The 24,096-nt window shown below is 42.5% G+C and overlaps 1 protein-coding gene across 1 annotated transcript in view; it reads left to right on the forward strand.

Moving 5' to 3' along the window:
- Positions 1–24,096, forward strand: part of HMCN1 (hemicentin 1) — a 291,005-nt gene that overhangs the window by 88,531 nt on the left and 178,378 nt on the right. Inside the window, exons 12-19 of the mRNA XM_063134738.1 lie at positions 10,274–10,415; positions 11,396–11,523; positions 12,088–12,201; positions 13,561–13,719; positions 14,776–14,970; positions 16,610–16,708; positions 18,494–18,621; positions 22,493–22,637. Coding sequence (XP_062990808.1) covers positions 10,274–10,415; positions 11,396–11,523; positions 12,088–12,201; positions 13,561–13,719; positions 14,776–14,970; positions 16,610–16,708; positions 18,494–18,621; positions 22,493–22,637 — 1,110 coding nt within the window. The remainder of the gene's footprint in view (positions 1–10,273; positions 10,416–11,395; positions 11,524–12,087; positions 12,202–13,560; positions 13,720–14,775; positions 14,971–16,609; positions 16,709–18,493; positions 18,622–22,492; positions 22,638–24,096) is intronic.

Below are 24,096 nucleotides of genomic sequence, written 5' to 3' on the forward strand. Positions count from 1 at the left end.
GGGGAGGGGGCGGGAGCACAGTTTCCTGGCTTCGAGCTTCGAGCGGTGTCTCTGAGGTCAGAGCCAGGAAACCCAAAAATCCTATGTCCCTCCAGACTCTGTCTAGGGGACATGGGATTGCTCCCTTACCCAATTAGGTGAAATCTGGAGTAGCTGTTGCCCTCTTCAGGGGTTGAGTTCAGAATGGGTGAAGGGGGGGATGTGTATAATGTTCCATCATGGGGATGGGAATTCTGATTGGCTAGAGTACCTGTCTCCATATTTGAAAACCTTCGTGCAATGACCTACCCCTTCAAACTCATTCTTCCGGTCAGGAGTGTTGCTGGCGTGTGCAGCATCATTGAGGAGGCTAGGCTCTGTAGCGCTACCCATTTGGCAAGGTCTTTAAATGTGCTCAGAAGCGAATGCCTAAAGAGGTCTAAGGTAACAAAGGAAGCAAGAAAAGGGGGTTGAAAGAAGGAAACATCTATGTCTTTTAAAAATATAATGGCTTGTAAGACAATCTTAGTAATTCAGAACTATTTCTTCATTGATCACATACTGTATGTATCCTAATCTTACTTCAAGGAGCTCAGGATGGTGTAAATGAAATCATTTGCTTTTATTCACTTTATTTTAACTGAATAAAGGGCCCAGAAATCAAAATAGAATACAGCTGCCTTTTGGGGCTGGGAGCTGAGAAAGAATTTAAAAAGAAGAATGTTTGGCTGCGAAAACAAAAGAAACAATCTTGATAACAAAGCCCTTCTTTACTTTCATGGAAGAAGGACACATTTTAAAACCCTTTGTTTAAAATATGTCTCTTTCTCTTTTTGCATCCTCCCCCGCCCCAGGAAATACTCTCAAAGCAATCCTTTCTCTTCCTTTAAAAGCCAATGTCCTTGAACGCACACCTAAATTAGTAGGTATACAAAGATGCCTGGATGCCCTGCGGTTGCTAATTATCGTTCACAGCAGGTTTCAATGGTAGTCATTAGGTGACTTTTTGAAGTTTGCCTCTTGCATGGAAAATATAGAATTGTGAAGGAAGAGTTAGAGGTAGCGCAAAGACTCCCATAGGGCAAAGACTCCCATAGGACCGAGGGAAATTTGTAATCAAGTGTAGTAATCCCTCTTTTCTGGGGTCAGTCAATCACCTACTTGCAGTGAAAGGAAAGTAACAGGGAACAAACATAAAGAGAACCTATGTGCATTGTCAGAAGAGTTTGTTTGGGGTGTCATTTAGAGACTGGGACCTGATTTCTAACACCTTGAAAGTGGTTTGAAAATGGTATATGGAATGTGTCATGGGCCCCCAACAGTTGTCAATACCATTATAAACTGTTATAAAGCAGTAGTGTGGATTCTGTCTGGGTTAGAGGGACACAGTTAACTCCCTTTGTATTTCAGGCCATGCATAATTATGTTCTCAGGAGTCACCTACATCTTTGCAGGTTCTACTGAGGAGGGGTGTCAATATGGCCTATCTACCCCGTCGTAGCTGCGTAGCGGCGCCACGTTGTTTTTATATGATGCAACTGTCAACTCGCAGCGACATCTGGCTTTTACCCCTGAAAGTGCACCTTTTCTCTGTGTGGTTTTACTACAATTTTTAAGTTGCTCTAGGGTCATCACGTTGCTTCTCCATCTGTCAGTAGTGGCCTCAGTTTGGGTTAAGCTGGTGGGCACAGCTGGGGGTGGATCCAAGTCCAGGGTAAGTGTGGGAATCTAGGGCAGAGGGCAGGCCACTGAATGGCCACTGGTACTGAGGTTTTTCTGGCTGGATAACACACACACACACTCCTGCCATCTATATTTATCATTTCTGCCTTGCAGCAGGGGTTTTGAGGAAATCGGCTACAAAGTGGCCTCGTATAGACATCCCCTGAGTGTTGTCATGCAGTACCCCAACCCATGCAGTACCCCAGTACCCATACAGTGCCTTCTCTGTGGTGGTGCCCACCCTTTGGAAAACCTTCCCTTGTGCACTTCAGCAGGCAGAAAATGTGGTATCTTTTAAAGGCCTCCTGAAAATGCATTTGTTCAACAAGGCTTTCCTGGGGCAGTAATTAAATTAACTGTGCCATTCCATTTTGCTGCTCCTTGAATTGTTTGTAGTGTAGTTGGAATTTTTTTTAACATTGCATTTTTATTGTATTTTAAATGTGAGTTTAATATGTATTGTGAACTGCTGAGAGATTTTATTATATTCAGCAGCATATAAGTGTCACAAATAAATAAATAAATAAATAAAGGGTTTTCTTTTAGGTCGTGATACACTGAGAAGGTTGTTGTAGCTGTTATGAAATAGGAAATTACAACAAATGCTCTTAAAATGCACTCTCTTTCACAATTTAATCTTGAATGTATCAAAGTACGGGCCTTTGTCCTACACTTAATCTGGCAACATTTTCAGTTGTGCCAGCCCCTGTCTCCAGTATGCTGAACGCCATCCTTTTCTGCAGTGCATTTAGTGTGGTTAAGCATAATTGAAATGAATAGAGTTGAAGCAAACAGTTAAATGTTTAAACCTCATTGGAATTTAAGCAAGGCTCTTAAGTTGGGCTCTACCTACCGCCTTTTCTGAAGCTGCTTTGCCTTCCTTCAGCTAACAAATAAAAGTTAAACATTGCAACAAAAATACTGAATGCTGAGCTACAGAAAATCCAGTACACATTGATGAAGTATAATCAAAGTTAACACAAGCCAGCCAACATTTTCTTATTAGAAAATATACTGCGATTGTTTGTGTCAATAAATATGCACTTTCCCGGAAATGGGTTCAGTTGAGTTCCATTCCAGGAAAAAAAAACCTAACACAAGGAGAGAATGTATTTTATCTGCCTAATTCTGCTCTTTCCGCAATCTGTGGAATTTAAAAACAATTTAAAATCAGAATGATTATGTGTTGATCTTGTAATTATTATTTTTTTGCATGTGCAGTCCTAGTGCTAAGGTATCACAGCTCTTAATATCAAAGGGAAGTATCTGTTTTCAGGGAGTCAGAAATGGATGATAAATTAAGAACTTTTAATGATCTCATGGCATCACAATTCTATGCCAAAATTCCTCTTGAAAACCACTTTACTTTTAACAGGATAATCCCTTATGGTCCAAATGTGTAGGTTCCACTCTGTACTAGAGCATGGGTGCAGGTAGGGCATATTCAGCCCTGTAGTAAAGCCATTGTGGTGTAGTGGCTAAGGTGTTGAACTTGGATTCGGGAGATCCAGGTTCTAGTCCCCACTCAGCCATGGAAGCTCCCTGGGTGACTTTGGGCAAGTCACAGACTCTCAGCCCAACCTGCCTCACAGGGTTGTTGTTATTGTTGTTGTGAGAATAACATGGAAAGGAGGAGGATTGTGTACACAGCCTTGGGTTCCTTGAAGGAAAAATGTAATAAAATAAATAAAGAAAGAAAGTGGCAAAGTAATGCAAGTGCTTCAAAAGAATAATAATGTTAGGAACCAAGGTATTCTGTTTGGTAAAGTTATTTGTGATTGTGACCTTAGTCACCAATGGCCAGTTGGGCTAGTATTTAAATAAGGAGGGGAGGCAAACTAGCAGGGTGGGAGAGAGCGATCCAGAGGATCTCCTGCAGTCTTAAAAAGCATTCTTAGAAAGCCCACAGGGGCTGGTGGTGTTTTTTTTAAAGAAAAAACCTTCCCCCCATGCCATTTCCCCAATAAATCCCCCACCACCATCCCAGAATTGCAATTTGCTCAATAGGATAAAATTTACAGATCTCGTAATATGGGTATCTGCATGTTTTGCCCTGAGAGGGCTGGTGATTTTCATCAGGAAAACAGTGTAGGAAGGCAATGGTGAAAAACAGCAACTCCAATAGCGCTGTGGTTCTGATCCAAATCCTATCTGCAGCTCCTATTAGCACTTTAGAAGTTATGAGATTATGATCATCCAGTGAAGGATTTGCAGACAGAAAAGATATTTGATTTGAGGGAAGGGGAGACTGTATCACACAGAGTATAGCAAAAGTTTCAAAGTACAGCAAAAGCTACAGAACTAGGAATGAGTGAAGTTAATTTCAGATTCACTGAATGTCTCACTCGTTCTTTATTCCAGTGATTTTAGCATTAAGATGGTATGTAGAACAGGTTTGTCTTAATTGTTTGTTGTGAAATCAGACATGGGAGCAAGGACAGGTGTGGGTGGGTACACACACCCCCGCCTTGGGACTGGACATGTTGGTGGGCACCCCCACCCCCACGTTGTCCTCCTTTTTGGTCACCCTAAGCAAAAGCCATTCTGTCTTGTTTCTGCATCAGTTAGAATTTAGGAACATAGAAAGCTGCCTTATATTGAGTCAGACCCTTGGTCCATCCAGCCCAATTTTGTCGACACTGGCTGGCAGTGCTCTCTGGGGTTTGAGCCACAGCCCTTTCCTGGTGGATGGTTTTTTTAAAAGCTGACATGGAAACCCTTACACATTTTTGTATGCATTTCCCCTAATGTATGCATTTTAAAAAACAACAACAGAGAACTGCATGACAAAATTCAGAGTTGTGCGCAAACTGCAAAATAACTGCACTCCAGTTCATGTATTAGTTCAGAAGTTTTTTAGGTCAGTTTGCATTAAAATATGAACCAAATGGATTTTGTCTCATCCTGAATGCCGAGGTCTATTTGCTTCAAGAGCAAACCCCATAGGACAATTATACGTTTGGATCCTCCATCTTTCTGTCCATTCCAAAATTTTGGATCTAGGGAGATCATTGCTGAGATTATGAGAACATAAGGATGAGCAAGCTCTGTGTATGGAGGACCACCACCCCTGCCAAACTCAATCTTTTAAAATAAATAAATAAATACTATCCCAAAGATGTTAAAAATTTGGGGAGGGGGCAGTGTTGCACCATGGAATGCAAGAGGTTTCCCCACCCCCCAATTAAAAAGCAAACTTGACATGGGAGAAATCACCCCCATTGATTATCCTTGTGTCGCTGGCTACCGCTGGGACAGAAAACAAAGCCAGTAATTGCAGCCAGATGTTGCTATGCTGGATCTTGCAGCATGTTTTGTTGACTTTCCACAGGGCAAATCACTATAATGTGCAAAATGTGTCTCTTAATCAAAGACCATTGTTTCTGAGTACCTCATTCGCTGTGTAACAGAATAACACTGTATTGTCAAAAGAGGTGCTGTTCAAGCACAGTGTGTACTCCCATTTGAGCCAATCTAATGTCAATAGAAAAGTAGATCTTCCTCAAACCCACAAAGCATTTAAAGCATCCCCCAGTCTGTGTTGGCAATGTTTAAAAGGAATAAAAATAGCCCAGGCAGCTGTCCACATGGCAAATCACTTCAGAGCAATTCTGTCATATACATTGAAAAAAGGTGTTTTTTTTTAAAAAAAACCCACTATCTGGATTTGATTCTGATCTTCCTTAACAGAACTGTTTAGCCTGTCCATTGGGTCTTTCCTCCCACAGTTTTGTAAAGCTACTTCATGCTGTTCAGAGCAATGATCTTTACCACAGCTATACTGGTGTTACACTAGTCTTTCCTACAGTACACTAATAAAGTGTGGAGAGCCAGGGTGGTGTAGTGGCTAGAGTGTTGGACTGGGACTCAGAAGACCTGGGTTCTAGTCCCCACTCGAACATGGAAGGTCACTGGGTGAATTTCGGTTGGTCACAGAGTCTCAGCCCAACCTGCCTCACAGAGTGGTTGTTGTGAGGATAAAATGGTTATGTACTCTGCCTTGAGTTCCTTAAGGATGAATAAAGACAGGATATAAATGTAATCTCTATAAAGCTGAAGGTATCTGTGTGGGATGTATGTCCGGAAATGTTTACCCACTTCCAAATGAGTTAGAAACTTGAAATTTGGCAAGCTGATACATCTGGCTGTACAATGTACCAGAAAACATGAAATTTTGGATTTTAAGTGTAATAAAAAAACTAGGCTTATGCCTACAAATCTCAGCATGCCTTGGGTGGAACTCCCAGCATGCCATTGTTAAGAGGCCAGACTTACCAGCCTTTGGCAGCCATTGTGAGAGCACACACAGGTAGCCAGTCCATACCTTTCACAACCAAGACCCCTAATATCGGTCTCGAGCAGTCAACCCAATTCCACATACAAGGAAACAACCCACATAAATGAGCTGCATTCATTTGCGGTGCCTCCTCCTGCCCACTGTGCATGCTTTTAAAATCATAACTAGATATGATAGCATGACTTTGAGAGGCCGAACTCTTAACTTGCTGAAAGGTCCCTCATCCTGATATTGCTGTTTTCTCAGAATCTGGGGTAGGGAGGGAGGACGGGGAGGCATTTTGTGCATGCCCAGAAACAGGCTCAATGGAGGGAGGGCAAGTGCCCAGCCTAGCCCTTCCTGATGGAGCACTTGGTGGACAAGAAGCATGGTCCCAGGACTCGGCCAGAGCTGGGCATGTTCACTGACAGCTGCCTATCTTCCCTCCTTGTGGTGCTACTCCTTGATGCTTTATCAAGGAGCAGCATCGGAAACGAGAGCAGGGAAATGCCTCTCACAGGATGTGGGCACCTGTGGGCTGCCAAAGGCATGTAGAGTGGATGATTTTAAATAAAGCATGGGTTAGCAAACCAGGTCACTATGTGCAAACCAGGTCACTACCTCTCAATCCTAACTCAGCTTGCATTTTCCTGACCTTTCACTAACTTTGTTCTCCTTCTACCTGACTTTCTCCAACTGCCACTCACCCTGCCCACCATTCCATTCTAGCCTCAGCTATCAGTCATTCCTCCATTCATTCTTCTGTTTCAATGGTATAGTCAGGCTTTTGCATAAAAATCATAAACTTTATTCAGTAATTCCTGCATCTGTCTTCGAACATTGTGGTTTAGTTATAACAGGGAAAAAAATGCAGCATAACAATTCTCATCAAGTTAAAAGGCCCGTGGGAAAAATTATTCACTTGGCACTGGAACGCCATTAATGCAGTCAGTATGCAAGCTCGCCTGGGACAAAGAAATCTATAAGCAGGGTGCCACAACTAAGAAGGCCCTCTCTCCAGTTGTTTCCCACCACACCTCAGATGGTGTTCAAAGATTAATACATTATTCAGTGACCTAGGCTTATGCCTACAACTCCCAGCATGCCTTGGGTAGGAGGAAAGACATATCGGGCCTTGGCAGCGATCACCTGGAAATGGCTCGCCATCGTAGGCCTGAAGAAAGAGCCCCTGGGGCTTGCTGCCTCAGTTGCTAGGCACCATCTGGAGTGGAAGGAAAGGAGGGTAGAGCTTGGGGCCCATCGCCAATGGCAACGGCTGAGCTAACCATCAGTCAGTCAGCTCCCTCATGGCCTACCTACGGGCACCGATTGTGCAGTGCAGCATGGACCAGTTCAGCCAGACTTCAGTTCCTATGAGCCTCAGTGGCAGGACTCTCATTGGGCAAGTTGGGCATGAAAGTAGAAGGCATGCCAGGAGTTTTAGATTTCGTTTTCTGTGGGGACAAGGAAAATCAAAATGGCAGCTTCAAGGCAGCCCTGGCCATGTGTCAGGGGTGAGAGAGAGAGGGAGAGAAAAAGAAGAAACAAATTTAATTCGATATAAAGTTACCTCATATGCTTAGCACTAGCCTACCTTGCAGGGTTGTCATGAGGGTGAAGGAGGGAAAAAGAAATGAATTTAATTTGTTAAAAAGTTAACTCACAGGCCTATCACTGGCCTACTACTTTAAGATGATTATCTCACAGACATATATCTCGGGGGGGGGGGGGGGCAAGCAATGCCAGCTATATCAGCTAGTAAATAAATAAACAAACAAATAAATAAAGTGTAAAGGGCTGTGGATATGAAACCCCCTGAAATTTGAAGTGGCACAGCCCAGGTACATGCTGTACCTTCCTAAATACTTTAGTCCACGGACAGGGGATCCATTTCTGGCACAGATTCACTTTATATATAGAAACCCATGTTTGCCCTTTATGGTGTTTTACTGCAAGAAACACGCAAAACAAAATGAGTTTAAGAGCACCAGTACAATACAAAGTTCAAATGGAGCTACCACTATACAAACTAAGATTAAATTTAATGAAATAACTAATCCAAGCTACTAAGCATAAAAAGTCGTAGTAAAAATTTAATAATTTTAAAATTTAATGATTTAATACATAACATAAAATTATATCAAAATAGAAGCTAAGTAAACAGTCCACAAGCACTAAATGGAAACTACAAATTTCACTTGTTTCTACTGGTCATATGAAAGGCTATACACATCCATCTGCCCTATATGTGTTTCAACCACAAGGGTCTTCGTCAGTGGAATGAGAAACTGGTCAAAATTATAGCCCCCAAACAGGTGCCTAGGTTCTTTGCATGCAGAGTTTTACTGAAAGCCTGTTCTGAAGATTTGGTTTATGGGTGCTTCAGCCATATAATAACAGCTATGAAATAGGAGGGAACACTACGTCCCCCTTCCTCCCTGATGCATCCATAAACTGACTGACATAGGCCAGATCTACGAGAGCGGTATATAAGAGGCAGGAGCCACACCAAGCAGGATATAGCACTATGAAAGCGGTATATGACATGTGTCAATGGGCCCCAACAGTTGTCAGTTCACTTCAATACCGCTATAAAGCAGTAGTGTGGCTCCTGCCTCTTATATACTACTTTCATGCCGCTTTCATAGTGCTATATCCTACTTGGTGTAGATCTGACTTAAGCTTCATATAATTATTCGTGGGCTCCTTAGATAAATCTAGTCTTATTTCTCAGCTTCCATTCCCTCTCTGTGAAATGGGAATACTGGTGATCTGTTTCATAGGAGATCAGATTATTGTTAGCCAAATTGGTTGCACAGAACGAGAAACACAGAGAAAGGGAGGACATACCTTTTATTGGACCAACTAGTTTATAAAAACACTGAGAGCTAGTGTTGCATTTATACACCAATAGTTTTGCAATTTCGTCATGCCAATGCCCCATTAGCAAGAAGAACTATATTTTCCTGAAATGAGAGGATAAATGATGGGAAGTTGATACTCCCAGGATCCTTAGTGTAAGCTCTCAAAGGAAAAGCCATTTGAAATGTAGGAAAAAAAGTTCTATGACTTGTTTCCTTTGGCATTAGCACCAACTAATTGCCGAGGGACTCTCAAGTAAATCTCAAGACAGAGCGAATAGTTAAAGATAAATTATAATAATCCTCTTGTGTTGCATTAGCGTGTGAGAGTTTTTAAAAGATATATGTCTTATACATAGCAGTCCTGCCACAGATAGAGGCCATGGCTCAGGAACAGAACACAACTTTTGAATGTGTATAATCCAAAGTTCAACCCCTACAGATCTTGGGTAGTAAATCATGTGATATTGGTTCTTGTGGATAGGGATAGGCAATAGTGGCAGTTCTCTGGGATTGTGGATTCTGGCTTCACTGGCAGGGCCAGCCCAAGACATTTTGCTGCCTCAGGAAAGGACAAGATGGTGCCCCTCCCATTCCATGTACAAAATCTGACTGGACTGACAGATTATTGTTATGGGAAGATGTACTTCACTGAACTTGAAGGTAGCAGGCTAACCTAGGAGACTCAGGCCTTAGCTAGACCTAAGGTTTATCCTGGGATCGTCCCGGGGTCATCCCTGTTCATGTAAATGACACACAGGATATCCCGGGAGCAGGCAGGGACGACCCCAGGATGAACCTGGGATAAACCTTAGGTCTAGCTAAGGCCAAAGTAGACTGGAAGTTAATCAGTTCTTTCCTTGAACACCTTGCTGCTGCCTCCCAGCATCTGCAGCTTGAGGTGACTACCTCACCCTGCCTAATGGTAGGGCCGGCCATGTTCATTGCCCAGAGAACCAAAGGCTAGTGGGAGGCTGTGCTCCCTGCCTCCCAGAAAGAACGTCATGACAAGGGGGAGACCAAGCTGGCCCACAATTATTGGCCAGAGAAGGAACAGCTGCAGGGAGCTTGTTTGGCCCTCCCCTTCCTTACAGAACACCTATAAGAACTTTGGAATTAAGTATTGGTGCTTGAGTTTCTTTTTTCCTTCCCCCTCCTAATCCCCTTTTCTTTTGTGTCATGTGTAAGCTGCCCTGGGAGACTTTTTTTTTTTTTAACTGAAGAATGGAGTAGAAACGCAGCAAGTGAAATAAATAAATAAATAAATAATGAGTTGGTACTGGTGTGAAGCAGAGCTCCTCACAGGCTAAAACCATTCCTTGTAGGTGGAGGAGTCCCATAAAGAATCCCTGCACATCGAAAAACAGATGTTGGGCAGTAAGGTGATGCTTTGGAAAACCATAATAACTAATATGTGTTCTATTTTATTTAACAGAACCACCCAAAGTTATTGCCTCACCCAAGAATCAGACATTTACTGAAGGTTCTGAGGTGTCCATTAGTTGCTCTGCAACTGGCCATCCAAAGCCGACAATAGTGTGGACGCACAATGATATGTTTCTCATGAGTTCCCAAAGGTACATTTTGCACTCCCCCCCCCCCCCCACTATCCTTGTCTTCTGTCTTGAGGGGGGAAATTAGTAAATGTCCTTGATTGAACAAGTTGTGTCTACCCAGGTCCATTTTTTGACTAAGGGTGCAATCCAATCCATGTTTAAACAACCTAAAACCCCTATGCTGGCTGGAGCATGCTGGGAGTTGTAGGCTGGTTGGGACATGCCGGGAGTTGTAGGATGTTTTTCTCTTTAATCATGCATAGAATTGTACCCTTAACTAAAGTCCTCAAGTCACCAACAACTTCAAACAGTGCCGGCCTAGCAAGGATCAATGCCACTGCATACAGAATCACCACAGAATTATGTCCCTGTGGATCATGAAGGATGCTACTAACACAGGCCTGCCCAAAGAAAGAGCAAAGAGGACTGGGGAGATTGTCCAGAAGCAGGGAAGGAGTGCAAATAGTGTTCATGTTAATTACGTGGTGTTTTGTGGTTTTTGTTTTGCTAGTGCACCAGGCTGTAAATTGATAGAGTTATTAGAACAGGTCCTGTTCTGGTGCTTTCCAAGGATTGGTCTAATCCATCCTTCCTCAACCTGTCACCATCCAAGTGTTTTGGACTATAATTCCTATAAACCCTGGCCATTGGTCATGCTGGTGGGGCTGATGGGAGTTATAGTCTCCTTGTGATTTTCTTCTTCTTTTGCTATGCATAAAATGATCATGGTATAGCAGGTAGATAGTCAATGATAGGTAGTAAATAAGCTGCCCTTTTTTAAAAAAATGCTGAGATGTTCTCTGAAAGCTGTCATATAATTAATTATATATGAAATGAAAGTAAGGGCAAACATGTTCCTTACACATAGAAACTGTGTGCATAGATGAAATTTATTATCTGCATTTTCTTGTCATGTTGCTGTGATCGTTGACTTTTTCAAGAATCACATTATGGTTGTTACATCAACTTCCAGTTTTTGTGGATTCTTTTTCCTCCCGCAGGTACAGGTTAACTCCTGAAGGCACCTTAATTATTAAAAATGCTGTCCCCAAAGATGCAGGACTCTATGGCTGCTTGGCTAGTAATGCAGCTGGAACAGCCAAGGAGACAACTATCCTCACATATGTCGGCAAGTATCATAAGAAACTGAATGTATTAATAAAGTCATCAACCATCAACCTATCAATAAGAGACTGAATTTAATCAACTTCTTCCTTTAATAGTGTTTAATCATAATTAATCAGAAAGTCAAAGATCAATGTGTGAATGTTGAAGATCAGTGTGTGATAATTTGAACATACAAGTCTTGCCTTATATTGATTCAGGCTATTGGTGTGATTAGGCCTGTCTGCTTTGACTGCCAATAGTGCTCCAAGCCAGAGAGGTTTTTCACTGCCCTGCTGCCTGAGACATTTTTTTAAATTGGAGATGTGAGGGATCAAACCCAGGATCTTCAACATGCAGTCTATTGATTCTATCACTGAGTTTTTGCTCATCATTATTAATCCCAATGTGAAAACACAGCTATAAATATCCATTGCAAGTTTCTGATTCAGATTAGATTTCTCTGCCGAATAGTAAGAAATGTCCAGAAGATGATTGGCTCAAGTGTTAGGATATTGAGTGCTAAGTTTGCAAAGAAATTTGTCATATGGCCCAGACTGACATAGGCCCTTCTGTTGTTCCTTTGCAGAGGTCCCTAAGTTGACTGTAGTCCAAAGTGAACTTTTGATTGCTCTTGGAGACACCACTATGATGGAATGCAAAACCACTGGAGTCCCACCTCCATGGATTAAATGGTTTAAAGGTATCTTCACCAAAACTGCATTCTGTTTGTTTTAGCTTCTTTTAAAATAACAAATAGTATTTTCTACAGCTCCATCATCAGTATGATATTCTTATATCTTATTTTATTAACAGGTAGCAGGCCTAAATCAACTCATACATCCATTTCCCGATGAGAAAAAATAGCAGCTCGAAATGGATATCACAGACTAGATAACATGGATAGGGCATTTTACAGTGAATAAAGTATCTCATGAAAAGGAGGGGCTTTGCTAGACCTAACGTAAAATCCGGTGGTGAGGAGGGGCCAGGCCGCGCTAGAAGTAGCATGGCCTGTCAGCCCCGTCTACACGTGAGACGCGACGGGGTCTAGGAAAGCCCCGTTGTGTCCGCCATTTTTATTTTTACTTAAAGGGGCCGCGTGCACAGGAGCGCACCACCGGAAAAGGTAGGGTTGGTTTTTTAAAAAAACAGGTCCCCTGCTCCCCCCTTTCCCCAATTTCCTCTTCCACAAACTCCCCTGGCCTCTGATCCCTCCACCCCGATGTCCCCAGCCACCATTACCTGCCGTCGCCAATGTCCCCAGCTGCCATTTCCTGCCATCACCGATGTCCCCAGCCACCCAGCCACTGTTATCCGCTGTCGCCAATGTCCCCAGCCTCCATTGCCCGGCACTGCCATGTTCCCAGCCTGTGATGCCCGGTGCTGCCATATCCCCCGGCGCCATGTCACAGGCCGGGGACATGGCAGCGCCGGGCATCGGAGGCGGGGGACATTGGCAGTGGCGAGAGCGCTGCGGCCCATCCGTCGCTTTTCCTGGCTACTTGCGTGTAAATGTGGTAGCTGGGAAAAGCGACGGACCCGTCTACATGCCCACAGTCTCGGGCTGAGCCATGGGAAAAACCAGGCCAAAAGTGGTGCCGGTTTGCCCAGGGCCAGGGCAGTTTGAGCCCTGCCTGAGCCCAGGATCCTCTGTGCGTCATTTGGACGCACGGGGACTAGCCCAGGCCTCGCACCGGGTTAACCTGCTGTCTAGCAAGGCCCTTAGTGAGAAGCAAATCTATTTAAACTTCCTCTTCTATCGACTGTGTAGTTTGGCCCAAATTCAAATGTTGTAATTGCTGAGGTAAATCCTGTAGTAAACACTACAGAGGTAGTATTGTTGCAAATATCTCATGGAACAGCATCCACTGTTTGCACCACTCCTTGTTCTCAACAAATTGGCAGCCCTTAGAATCATCTGGAAGTTTATAATGAAATAGTACCATTGTGTTGTCTCAAAAAGAAATGAAAAAGCTAGTCAATTCACTGAAATGGGTTTGAGGTTTTTTTTTTTTTAAAAATTAACTACTCATTGTCATTACTTTTTGCCTGGTTCTAGGTGACTTAGAGTTGAGGGCTTCAGAATTTCTTATTATTGACTTTCATCGTGGCCTTCTGAAGATTGAGGAAACGCAAGATTTGGATGCTGGTGACTATATGTGCATTGCAACCAATATTGCAGGAAGCGCATCTGGCAAAATCACTCTGGATGTTGGCTGTAAGCATAATGGCTTCAGAATGAAGCATGCAAATTGCGCAAGCTTGTATAAGATAAACACATGCATTTTGTTGATTACTATAATAACCCATTGTCTGGAATCTAAAGAGATTTGTGTGCACAGGGAAAGCGGTTCCCCGTAATTGGGTAAGTGGTGGTTCCTGATTTTCTTTTCCAGCTGCATCCCCTGTGCCGTATTGAATTCTGTTCCAGGGGGTCCTCTGACCTCTTTTGCGAGATGCAATGAATAGCAGAGGGATGCCTGAAAACCCCCAATGTATACATGGCCTTTGGTTCCTTGCCATTCTCAGTATGGAATTTGTATCGGGGAAGGAGGGAACAGGCTATGTACAGCCATACCTGAAAGCAGCTTGGTTAAATCTAATTTCTTAATACGTCCTGGAATCAAATGAAGTGAGGCGCTTTACATGAAAGTTTATGGGCCAGGTTTACTCCTTTATGTCTCTTTTATATAGTAATTTCAATGTTAGAAGAACTCTAAATCAATTGTTTATCCTTCAGTTCCCCCTCACCCCCACCCCTTGGAGGTAGGTAACTATTGTTCCTGTTTTACAGATACAGGTATGAGGCTGAGAGCTAGTGTCTTGCTTATCAAAAACCATCCAACAAGTTTATGGCTGAGCAATGTTTTGAACCCAGGCCTTTCCTGTCCATCACCGTTCCATTAACAGCATCACACTGAATCAAGAACCCAGCACTTGGCTGTTACAAGATATAAAACTGAGAGCCAGTGTGGTGTAGTGGTTAGAATATTGCGCTAGGACTCGGGAGATTCAGATTCTAGTCTCCACTGGGTCGTGAAACTCACTCATTGATTCTCAGCCTAACCTACCTCACAGGGTTGTTGATAGGATAAAATGGAGACGGGGAGGTCCATGTAAACCATCTTGGGCAAAATGAAACAGCACAGGATACAAACATAATAAATAAATAAATTATCTTGAGTCCCTCTTCTGGCATTGCAAAAGAAATACTAAATGTCGTATTACTCTTACTGATTCCCTGATTTTGTCCTTCTCTCTACATCTTTCACAGCTCCTCCAGTTTTCACACAAGAGCCTAGTGATGAATCTATGGATATTGGCTCAAACGTGACAATGCCATGCTATGTTCAGGGTTACCCAGAACCAAAGGTGAAGTGGCAACGGCTGGATGGCGCCCCACTTTTTTCAAGACATTTTGCAATTAGTTCCATCAGTCAACTCAGAACAGGCGCCCTTTCTATTAACAGTAGGTAGACAAAGCCTTGTAAATATAGAATGCAAGAGAGAAAATATAATGCACAATACCATATTATTGGATGTAGGCCAACTTTGCATGCTGCAGTTTAAAGACAAAGGAGTGCTCCTGCAATCATATTTATGTCGAAGACCATAAAATAGGAAATGTTTCTACACATCTGTTCAAGAGAACATGTGCTGGTATATTCAGAAGCCAGGAAGTGTTTGGCATAGCTTGCAACATCCTTGGAAAACAGATGTAGAAAACCTTCCCACATTACAACTTCAGCTATAGGAAGGAGTGATTTTTAGCAAAATGCTTGTGACTTAAAATCATGAACATGGGAAGCTGTCTTGATACTATGCTAACGAAGTGCCCATCAGAATGATGGATTCTATTTTTACTTTCTCCTTTAGAAGTCATGGGAAACATTGGCTCAGTTCAGACAACATGTTAGTCAACACAGCGTGAAAACTCTACTCAACGGTAGAGTTGAGTAGAACACAACGTGTTCTAATTCCACCATTGTGCAGCTGTGGGCTACCGTGGAGTTGAGTAAAATCCATTGTGACATTTGTTTGACAGTTTCTTCGCCCTCTCTCCTCCCCGCTCCTCCTGATGGTATCCCATCAGCCATTGCTGCAAAACAGCAATCCTGGTGGCTCTCCTAGAGCGGCACTCGCTCCCTTTGCTGCTCTTGCCAGGGAACTCTGTAGCCAGTGGGAAAAGTCAACTCAGCATAATGGGAAACTCCACGGAGCCCTCCACACAACAGTAGTGCAGGAACTCTCCTCTGTATAGTGTGGATATTCAGCAGGGTGTGTTTCCCCCCCCCCCCCCAAAAAAAAAACCACTGTGAGGTGGAGTTTTCCTGCCAGACAACATATTTCTCAATGGTGGTGTAAAAACTCCACCGTGGAGTTCTAAAACCACTGTTGAAAAACATGGAACTGAGCCATTGACTTGCTTCTGAGAAAAGAAATGGCCTTCAGTTGAAAGTCATAGGTTGAGTGGTCTGTACAAAACATGCCCCATCCTGTCCCTGGTGTTACCGTGGCGGGGGGGGGGAGTTTTGCTCCACCTCAAAGGTCCTCTGTTGCATTCCCTTTGCCTGTTGTTGTCAGTGGGAACTAAAATGTTTTATTGCTAGCTTGGTTTTTTTGGTCATACATTGCTTACAGTGTATGCTTGGATGTGCACACTCACACACAACACATACGTTTATAAGTTGGATCAAACCACCAAGTGTCTCTGTTCTGCAACCTCAATTAATTTCAAAATGTTAAGTAAGTCTCATTGACCTGAATGGAAGGTGCTCAGATGTAGTGTCTGATGGAATGTGCCTGCTTTTAATGGCAAGTCATTAAAAGGATGTGATTTATATTTAGAATTAGTTGGATTTTACATGGTAAAATGATAGTCAAGGGGAATTACATATTTGCACTGATCATTTTTGTTTATGGGAATTTTTAGGGTTTTTCTTTTTAGTGATAATCTTGTTTCTTTTGGTTAAAAAAATGTTAGTCAGGGGGAATATATATATATATATTTGCACTGCTCACATTTGTATATGAGAATCTTTGGGGCTTTTTAAAGTGCTAACCCTGTTTCATTTTGTTTGTTTTTTAAAAACTTTATCTAATTTTAGATTTATGGGTTACTGATGAGGGGACCTATATCTGTGAAGCTGAAAACCAGTTTGGGAAGATTGTCTCACGGCCAGCTACGCTTACAGTGACAGGACTTGGTAATTAACTGATATTGTGGGATTTGTAATGGTTGGCTTGCTTGACTTCACTCTAGCCCCAATATTGCATCCAGAACACAAGCAGAGTTTTCCCATGAGCCTTCTGCATATACTGGGTTGAAGAACAATACACGATAATAATCCTGAGTTCAGAATCCTCATTTGTGTTAAATCCATATCGGATTTTACTTCTTAGTTGATAAGTCATTGGGAAAGCAGAACAAAAAATTGTGTCACACTTAGTTAGTTAATTAGATTTCTCTCCTGCCTAGTGTTAAAACACATTTGTTTGAAACTAAAAACATAAAAAAACCTTTCAATTCAAATATAACCTATATAAAACATTTTAAAAGTACAAATATTATAAATATTATAAATATGGTATAAAGATTAAAAATATTAAATTATGTCATGCTAAGTAATTGTATATATTGTTGAGCATTCTTTTTGTTAATAATCTTTAAAACAAAAATGGCAGAAATCAAAACACAGTGCAATGAATATATTATCCTGCAATTCATTATTTAAGTAAGTTACGTACATAAAATTTGTGTATAATCCAGAATGATTTCTCATAAAATGAACTAATTCTCAGATAAGTGCTGTGTACCAGATTGTTTTAAACTGTTGGTAGAAACTCTGCCTTTATTATAGCAGTATGCCTCTCAGTATGCCTTTGTGGGTTTAGTGCCACCAGTATGCTGATGACACCCAACTCTATCTTCCCTTTCCATCTAAGTCTGAGGAAGCTGTTCTGGTTCTAAATCAGTGCCTGATGTCAGTTATGGACTGGATAAGGGCAAACAAAGTGTTGCATATCAGGGAATAGGGATTCAACCTGTGCAGGATGGGGTTACACACCTCATGAAGACTCAGGTTCCCAATTTGGGTGTACTCTTGGACTTGGCTCTGAATATAGATGCCCAGGACTCACTGGTGGCCAGGAATTTGCTCTATGTGGGGCTACCTTTGAAAACGGTTCAGAAACGGTTCAGCTGGTCGAGAACACTGCAGCCAGGCTGTTGTCCAGGGCCCACAACTCCCTCGGCTACTCATCTGTTTGGCTCTTTGGCTACTCATCTGTTTCCGGGCAAAATTCAAAGTGTAGGTTATGACCTATAAAGCTCTATATGACTTGGGACCAGGTTACCCAAAAGATCGCCTTCTCTCATATGGTCCTTAAAATCTTTTGTAGAGGCTTTTCTTTTGAGACCACCACTAGCAGAGGCATGTTTGGTGGTGATGCGAGATGGAGCTTTTTTGGTGGCTGCTCCCAGGCTGTGGAACTCGCTCCCAAGGGAGGCTAGGTTTGCCTCCTCTCTGCTGTCCTTCAAGAAGGACTTTGGCCTGTAAGAGGAACTATGGGTTGGGTGCTGTTTTTATTCTGCAAATCTTATGCTTTTATTGCAATTTAACATGTTTCATTTTTTAAATCTATTTTAAATTGTTGTTGTTTTTGTAAGCTGCTTTGAGTACTATTTGGGGGGGGGAGTGAGGTAGAAAGGCAGTGAATAAATCAAATCAAATAAATAAATAAATAAACAACCAGTTGCTGGAAAACACAAGAGGGTTGTGTGATATTGCTCTTGGCTTCATGTCCTGCTTGTGGGTTCCTCACAGGCAGCTGCCACTGTGGGAACAGAATGTTGGACTGGACAGCCTTTGGTCTGATCCAGCACCGCTCTTACGTTCCTATAGTTGAGCATTCTCTTTGCAGTTTCATGGGAACATGAACAATTATGTTTTATGGTTTCCTTTCCTTTCCTTTCTTTCTCTTTGATACAGTTTCACCTCTAATTGGAATGAGCCCAGCAGCAGCGAATGTAATTGAAGGTCAGCAGCTTACTTTGTCATGTGTGTTGCTGGCAGGGAACCCTATCCCAGAGCGAAAGTGGATTAAAAATAGTATGGTGGTAAGAGAATGTTTGATTTTCTTATATAGTTTTCTGCTTACTTCAGTGGAGAAGCAACCTTGAAAGGCATAACATTGTAATAACTGCATATATATGTGATATAACCTATAGGGTTGCGCTTGAACTATGGGGCCTCAGTTCACTTTCCCACTCAGTGAAGGAAACTGCTAGGTGACCCTGGGCAAGATACTGACCTGGCTTGGATGCAACACCCACCCAGGATTTTAAAAACCCAGCGTTGTCATGAATAACTGGGAATGAGCAAACATACTGAGTCCCACCACCAATTGCTCCTACTGGAAGAGCAAGTGGTTAAACAACTCAGGGATGTGCTGTCCCTGGGTTGTTTGGCATTGTGTGTGAATTGGGAATTCTGGGTTGTTAGTGGTTTGCTTATTCCCAACCCAAGAGTTCTTTTGAGGATAAAATGGGAGAACTCCATAAATGCCACTCTGAGCTCTCAGAGGGGGAAGGCAGGATACAAATCACACTTTTACAAATGTCAAGTAAGAGATCATGTTGAATAACAAAGGCTTAGGGTGTCTTTGCAGTGGGAGTTTTCCCTTGAACTAATGACATCCATTCTGCCCCTGCCTGAAATTACTTGGCGCCAATTCACACATACATTTATATCACTTGATGACTTAACATTTTACAATTTGCTGCTGAATGTATGCTTTTATCTGATTTTGTACCTTAGTTCTATCTCTGGGTGATTTGTGATCTGAGTGATTTGTGATCACTCACCCATACACGCACATTTCTATTTGATGTTGCAGACACCAAGTGATATGCATAATGTGCATGTGTGAACTAGGCCTCAGGTTCAACTTTATGTGCATGAATCCACTGTTCCACATTTGCACCAGTTTGAACTATAGATGAGCAGATTTCTTCATTAGTCTGTTTCATTAGCCTTTTGTGGGTTCACTCTGCTTTCCTTCTGCCCAAACCCAATGTTATAGGGATAATTTCTAATTAATTTCAGATTAGGCAAACCAGCAATTTGCCTCCATTGGATTCCCCCCCTTCCAAGTAAACCATTGTGTAAAGCTTCGGCTATTGGGCGGTATAGAAATGCAATCAATCAATCAATCAATCAATAATTGTGCATGTAGAAACAGCATGTTTTAAATTGTTTTTCCCCTGTGATGGCATGTTAATGCACTCATGCACTTCTTCAGTGGTAAAGTAAACATACACTCTTGTATAATATATATATTTACAATACATTTATTTATTTATTTATTTATTTATTACATTTCTATACCGCCCAATAGCTGAAGCTCTCTGGGAGGTTCACAAAAACACAAATATCAGTAAAGCACTATTGAAGTGTTAAAACCAACTTAAGACTCTTGACAATCCTTCCTCTAGTATATGTGGACTTATAGAACTATACATGTTCTAAAATAGATAATTGTAGAGAGGGCCAAAGGCTCCACCAAGGAGGACTGGTTTTTTTTAGTTTGACAAGGAACTGCTATAGTATGAAGTGATCATATGTGATCATATTTGATCATATATGAAGATCAAATAATAATATCACAATAGCTCAAGGTGGTGCCCAAACAACTTTCCAGCAACTGGTGCAACAGGCTTACTGCCTCGGATACTGGAGGTAGCACATAACCCTCAGGGCTAGTAGCCATTGATAGACTTCTCCTCCAGGAATTTATCCAACCCCTTTTAAAGCCATCCAAGTTGGTGGCCATCACAACATCTCGTGGTAGTGAATTCCATAGTTTAACTATGCACTGTGTAAAGAAGTGCTTCCTTTTATGAATGCATGATTTTTAACCCCCTGAAATTCAGTGACATCACTACTTGTAAGCTGACACATGAAGAAAAGAAAAGAGGAAGCAGGATAAAAAAGGACAACAGAAGCAGAAAGGGCAAAATTTAAATGCTTCATTAACTGCAGAAAGCAGATGAAAATGAACTTATCTTGAAGCTCTCCTTAAAGAATAGGAAGTCTGGATTGTATGAATATCTGGAGACAATGAGTGGGGACATAAGATAATAGATGTAATCTTAGCCGAACTAAAAAGAAAAGGACTTAGAAGAACAGGGATCAGAAAGCAATATGGTGAAGAGAAAATAGGCCTAGAAGGCCTAAAATAAGTTTTGGTATCCAACTGCAGCTATTGCTGGAGTTTCCCGCTAAACTGTATCTGTCACATTCTCAAAAGCTTATTTAAAACTGTGCCCTGGGATGGAATGAGAGGAAAGTTGCCAGGTTTTCTTGAGAATTAAGTACTGCCTATTTGTTTCTCCTCAGGGGTTACGAAGAACATTGGCTCTACCTCCACAGGTGTACAGAATTTGGGAGCATTGGCTTTTTTGTTAGCTTATCTAGCTGCTTTTCTTTTCTTGCCTATGCGTAACATTAGTGTAACATTAGTTGCATAATTCTTTCCACCTCCTCTCCATTTTTTCTCAGAGAGAGGTGTTAATCCCATTGGAAAGCATGACTTAGCCTCCTCTAGTTACTAAGTAGGTGACAAATTCTGCACTCCAAGGAAAAGCTCACAGGGGATTCCATTGCAAAATACAGGAGAAGGAAAAGGTGTTTGGAACAGCTTAGATCTTTCATTTTCATCCCACGTTGAGGTTCCATGCTGTGCCTTGATATTATAGAATGTTGCTGTTGTCTCTGTCCCTGAGAATAAAAGTTAGAGAGTCAATGAGATGATTCCTTTTACCAGACCACACTCAGGGATACTGTTTAGAGAAGGCAAAAGGGCTGTGCCTGCATAACATTTCATTCCACATGCAATTCTTCTTCTGGAGAACTTGTATCTCTGACCAGCTCACTGTTTCTACATACTGACTGACTTGTTATAAACCCCCTTTGCCTAAGAAATAGGGTTAGTGTTCAGTCTGAGTTGTTAACATGGCAAAAGCATTATTGTGAAGCAATAAAGGTAAACACAAAGATAAATGGAACATCACATCTAGTTTGGCTTTATGGTTGCAAGGATGTGGCGTGCTTGAAAGTGTGGGAGCAATGCTTGGTTAAAAAGGCAGAAGGCAGTTGATGGTCAAAGGGTTCTACACCTTACAAGGCCTTTTGCCTCTCCCCATCACTAGCAAAAACAAAAGCATGCAATAGAGATGTTTCTGGTATAGAAATTGGGTTAGCTTGGTGCAAAACTGGTGTTATTTGTGTAAACGCCACAGTATACACAATCCTGGCTGTTGATTCCCATGCTAAATGTAGACAAGAAATAAGGCCACAGCTAGACCTAAGGTTTATTTATTTATTTATTTATTTATCATACTTATACGCCGCTCCTCAGCCAAAAAAGGCTCTCGGAGCGGCTTACACTTAGGAAAAAAGACAGTCCCTGCCCTCAGGCTTACAATCTAATAAAGACATGACACACAAGGAAAAGGAGTCAAGGAGGGAGGGAGGGAGGAGAGAGAAAGAAAGAGAGAGAGAGAGAGAGTCCAGCAGGAGCAGGCCCCGATGTTACTTCTGTCTGCTCCTGTCCCCTCGGTCCTTCTTCTTCCCCACAGGGCCAAGATGGCAGTTTGCCCTGTGGGGGGGGGGGAAGAGTCCAGCAGGAGCAGGCCCCGATGTTCAATGTTACTTCTGCCTGCTCCTGTCCCCTCGGTCCTTCTTCTTCCTCACAGGGCCAAGATGGCAGTTTGCCCTGTGGGGGGGGGGGGGAAGAGTCCAGCAGGAGCAGGCCCCGATGTTCGATGTTTATCCTGGGATCATCCAGGGTTCGCCCCTGCCTGAGCACTGGATCCCCTGTGTGTCACCTAGATGAATAGGTTTGACCCCTGGACGATCCAGGGATAAACCTTAGGTCTAGCTATGGCCTGAGTCTTATCTGCTTTTCCCACCCTTACTCTGCCTCAGGTGGTCCAAACTCCCTATATCAGCGTTCGTAGTGATGGGAGTCTTCATCTTGAAAGGGTTCGGCTACAGGATGCTGGAGACTACACCTGCATGGCGAACAATGTGGCAGGGACAAACAACAAAACAACTGCCGTCAGTGTCTTCGGTGAGAGAAAGATTCAGTGTTTTCCTAGGTTTTCAATGTAAAGAATGCACAAGAACTCTGGGAGAAAACATTGTGTACAAAAAGATATCTGCGGGTCATAATCCACATAGTCATTTTTTTGTTTAGGACCCATTCATTTCAATGAGGCTTGTACATTCTCAAGTAAAGAATGTGAGAAGAGCCATGCTGGATCAGACTAAGGGTCCATCTGTTCACCCAGGGCCAAACCAGCTGTTGACCAGGGACCCACAAGCAGGACATGGGTGCAACAACACCCTCCCGCCCATGTTCATCAGCCACTGGTGTCTATAGACTTACTGCCTCTAATACTGAGATAGCACATAGACATCAGGACTAGTAGCCATAGATAGCCTCCTCCTCCAGGAATTTATCCAACCCCTTTTTCAAGCCATCCAAATTGGTGGCCATCACATCTTGTGGTTGAATTCCATAGTTTAACTATGTGCTGTGTGAAGAAGGCCTTCCTTTTATCTGTCCTGAATCTCCCACCGTTCAGCTTCCTGGGATGACCCGGGTTCTAGTATTTTGGAAGAGGGAGAAAAATGTCCCCTTATACGCATTCGCTACACCATGCATAATTTTGTACAACTCTATCATGTGTAAGGAATGTGGCTTGTGCAGGAGACGTTCCAAGTGCAGGGACGGGCAACCTGTGTCCCTCAGCCTAATTTCACGTGGGTCTCGGCCTACTGCAAGCAATCAGGTCCTTGCAGAGGGCCTACTTCAAGGCCCTCTGCAAGCAATCAGTTTGGTGATCTGTTCCTCCCCCAGCAGGCCACCAGGTGGGGAGGAAGAAGAAGAAGAGGAAAGGGAGAGGCCCTGCCCGTTTTTAGTTCTGGCTATGCCCGCCTCCAGCATGTCACCACTGACAGATTACCCCTGAGGGAATATGGCTCTTGACAGAAAAGACCATAGCCAGGTTACAGAGCCTTATGGTGGTTAAGCCAGAAAGTCAGGCCCTGTTCAGAAGACACCTTAAACCATGGCTTTAACCATGACGAATAAGGCCTTTTTGCTTTATTCACTATGGTTAAAGCCGTGGTTTAAGGTGTCTTCTGAACACGGCCTGGCTTTCTGGCTTAACCACTGTGGCTAATGGTTTAAGGTGTCTTCTGAATGGGGCCATTGTGTGAACCACTTGTTCAAGAAAAGCAGCTGTTTCACATGAATAAGATGGCCTGGATACTGGAGCATGTGAAAAAAAATCTGACATGGCTTTTTTAAAGACTGAGTAAAATATTTTTTAAAATATTTTTGTACATGGTATCCAAAAATATTTTTCCCTGTGGAAAGGTCTCCAAGTGATGATAGTTTTTGCAGACTCACTTGCTTTATTAACAAAACAGAGATATAAGTGGGAATTCTCCAAAGGCTATCTGAGCTATTTGATAATGGATAAAAACAAGCTGCTACCGAAGAGAGTTTGGAGTTTAAAAGA

This window comes from Elgaria multicarinata, chromosome 1 (assembly GCF_023053635.1).
Source record: "Elgaria multicarinata webbii isolate HBS135686 ecotype San Diego chromosome 1, rElgMul1.1.pri, whole genome shotgun sequence".
Classification (NCBI taxonomy): Eukaryota; Metazoa; Chordata; class Lepidosauria; order Squamata; family Anguidae; genus Elgaria; species Elgaria multicarinata.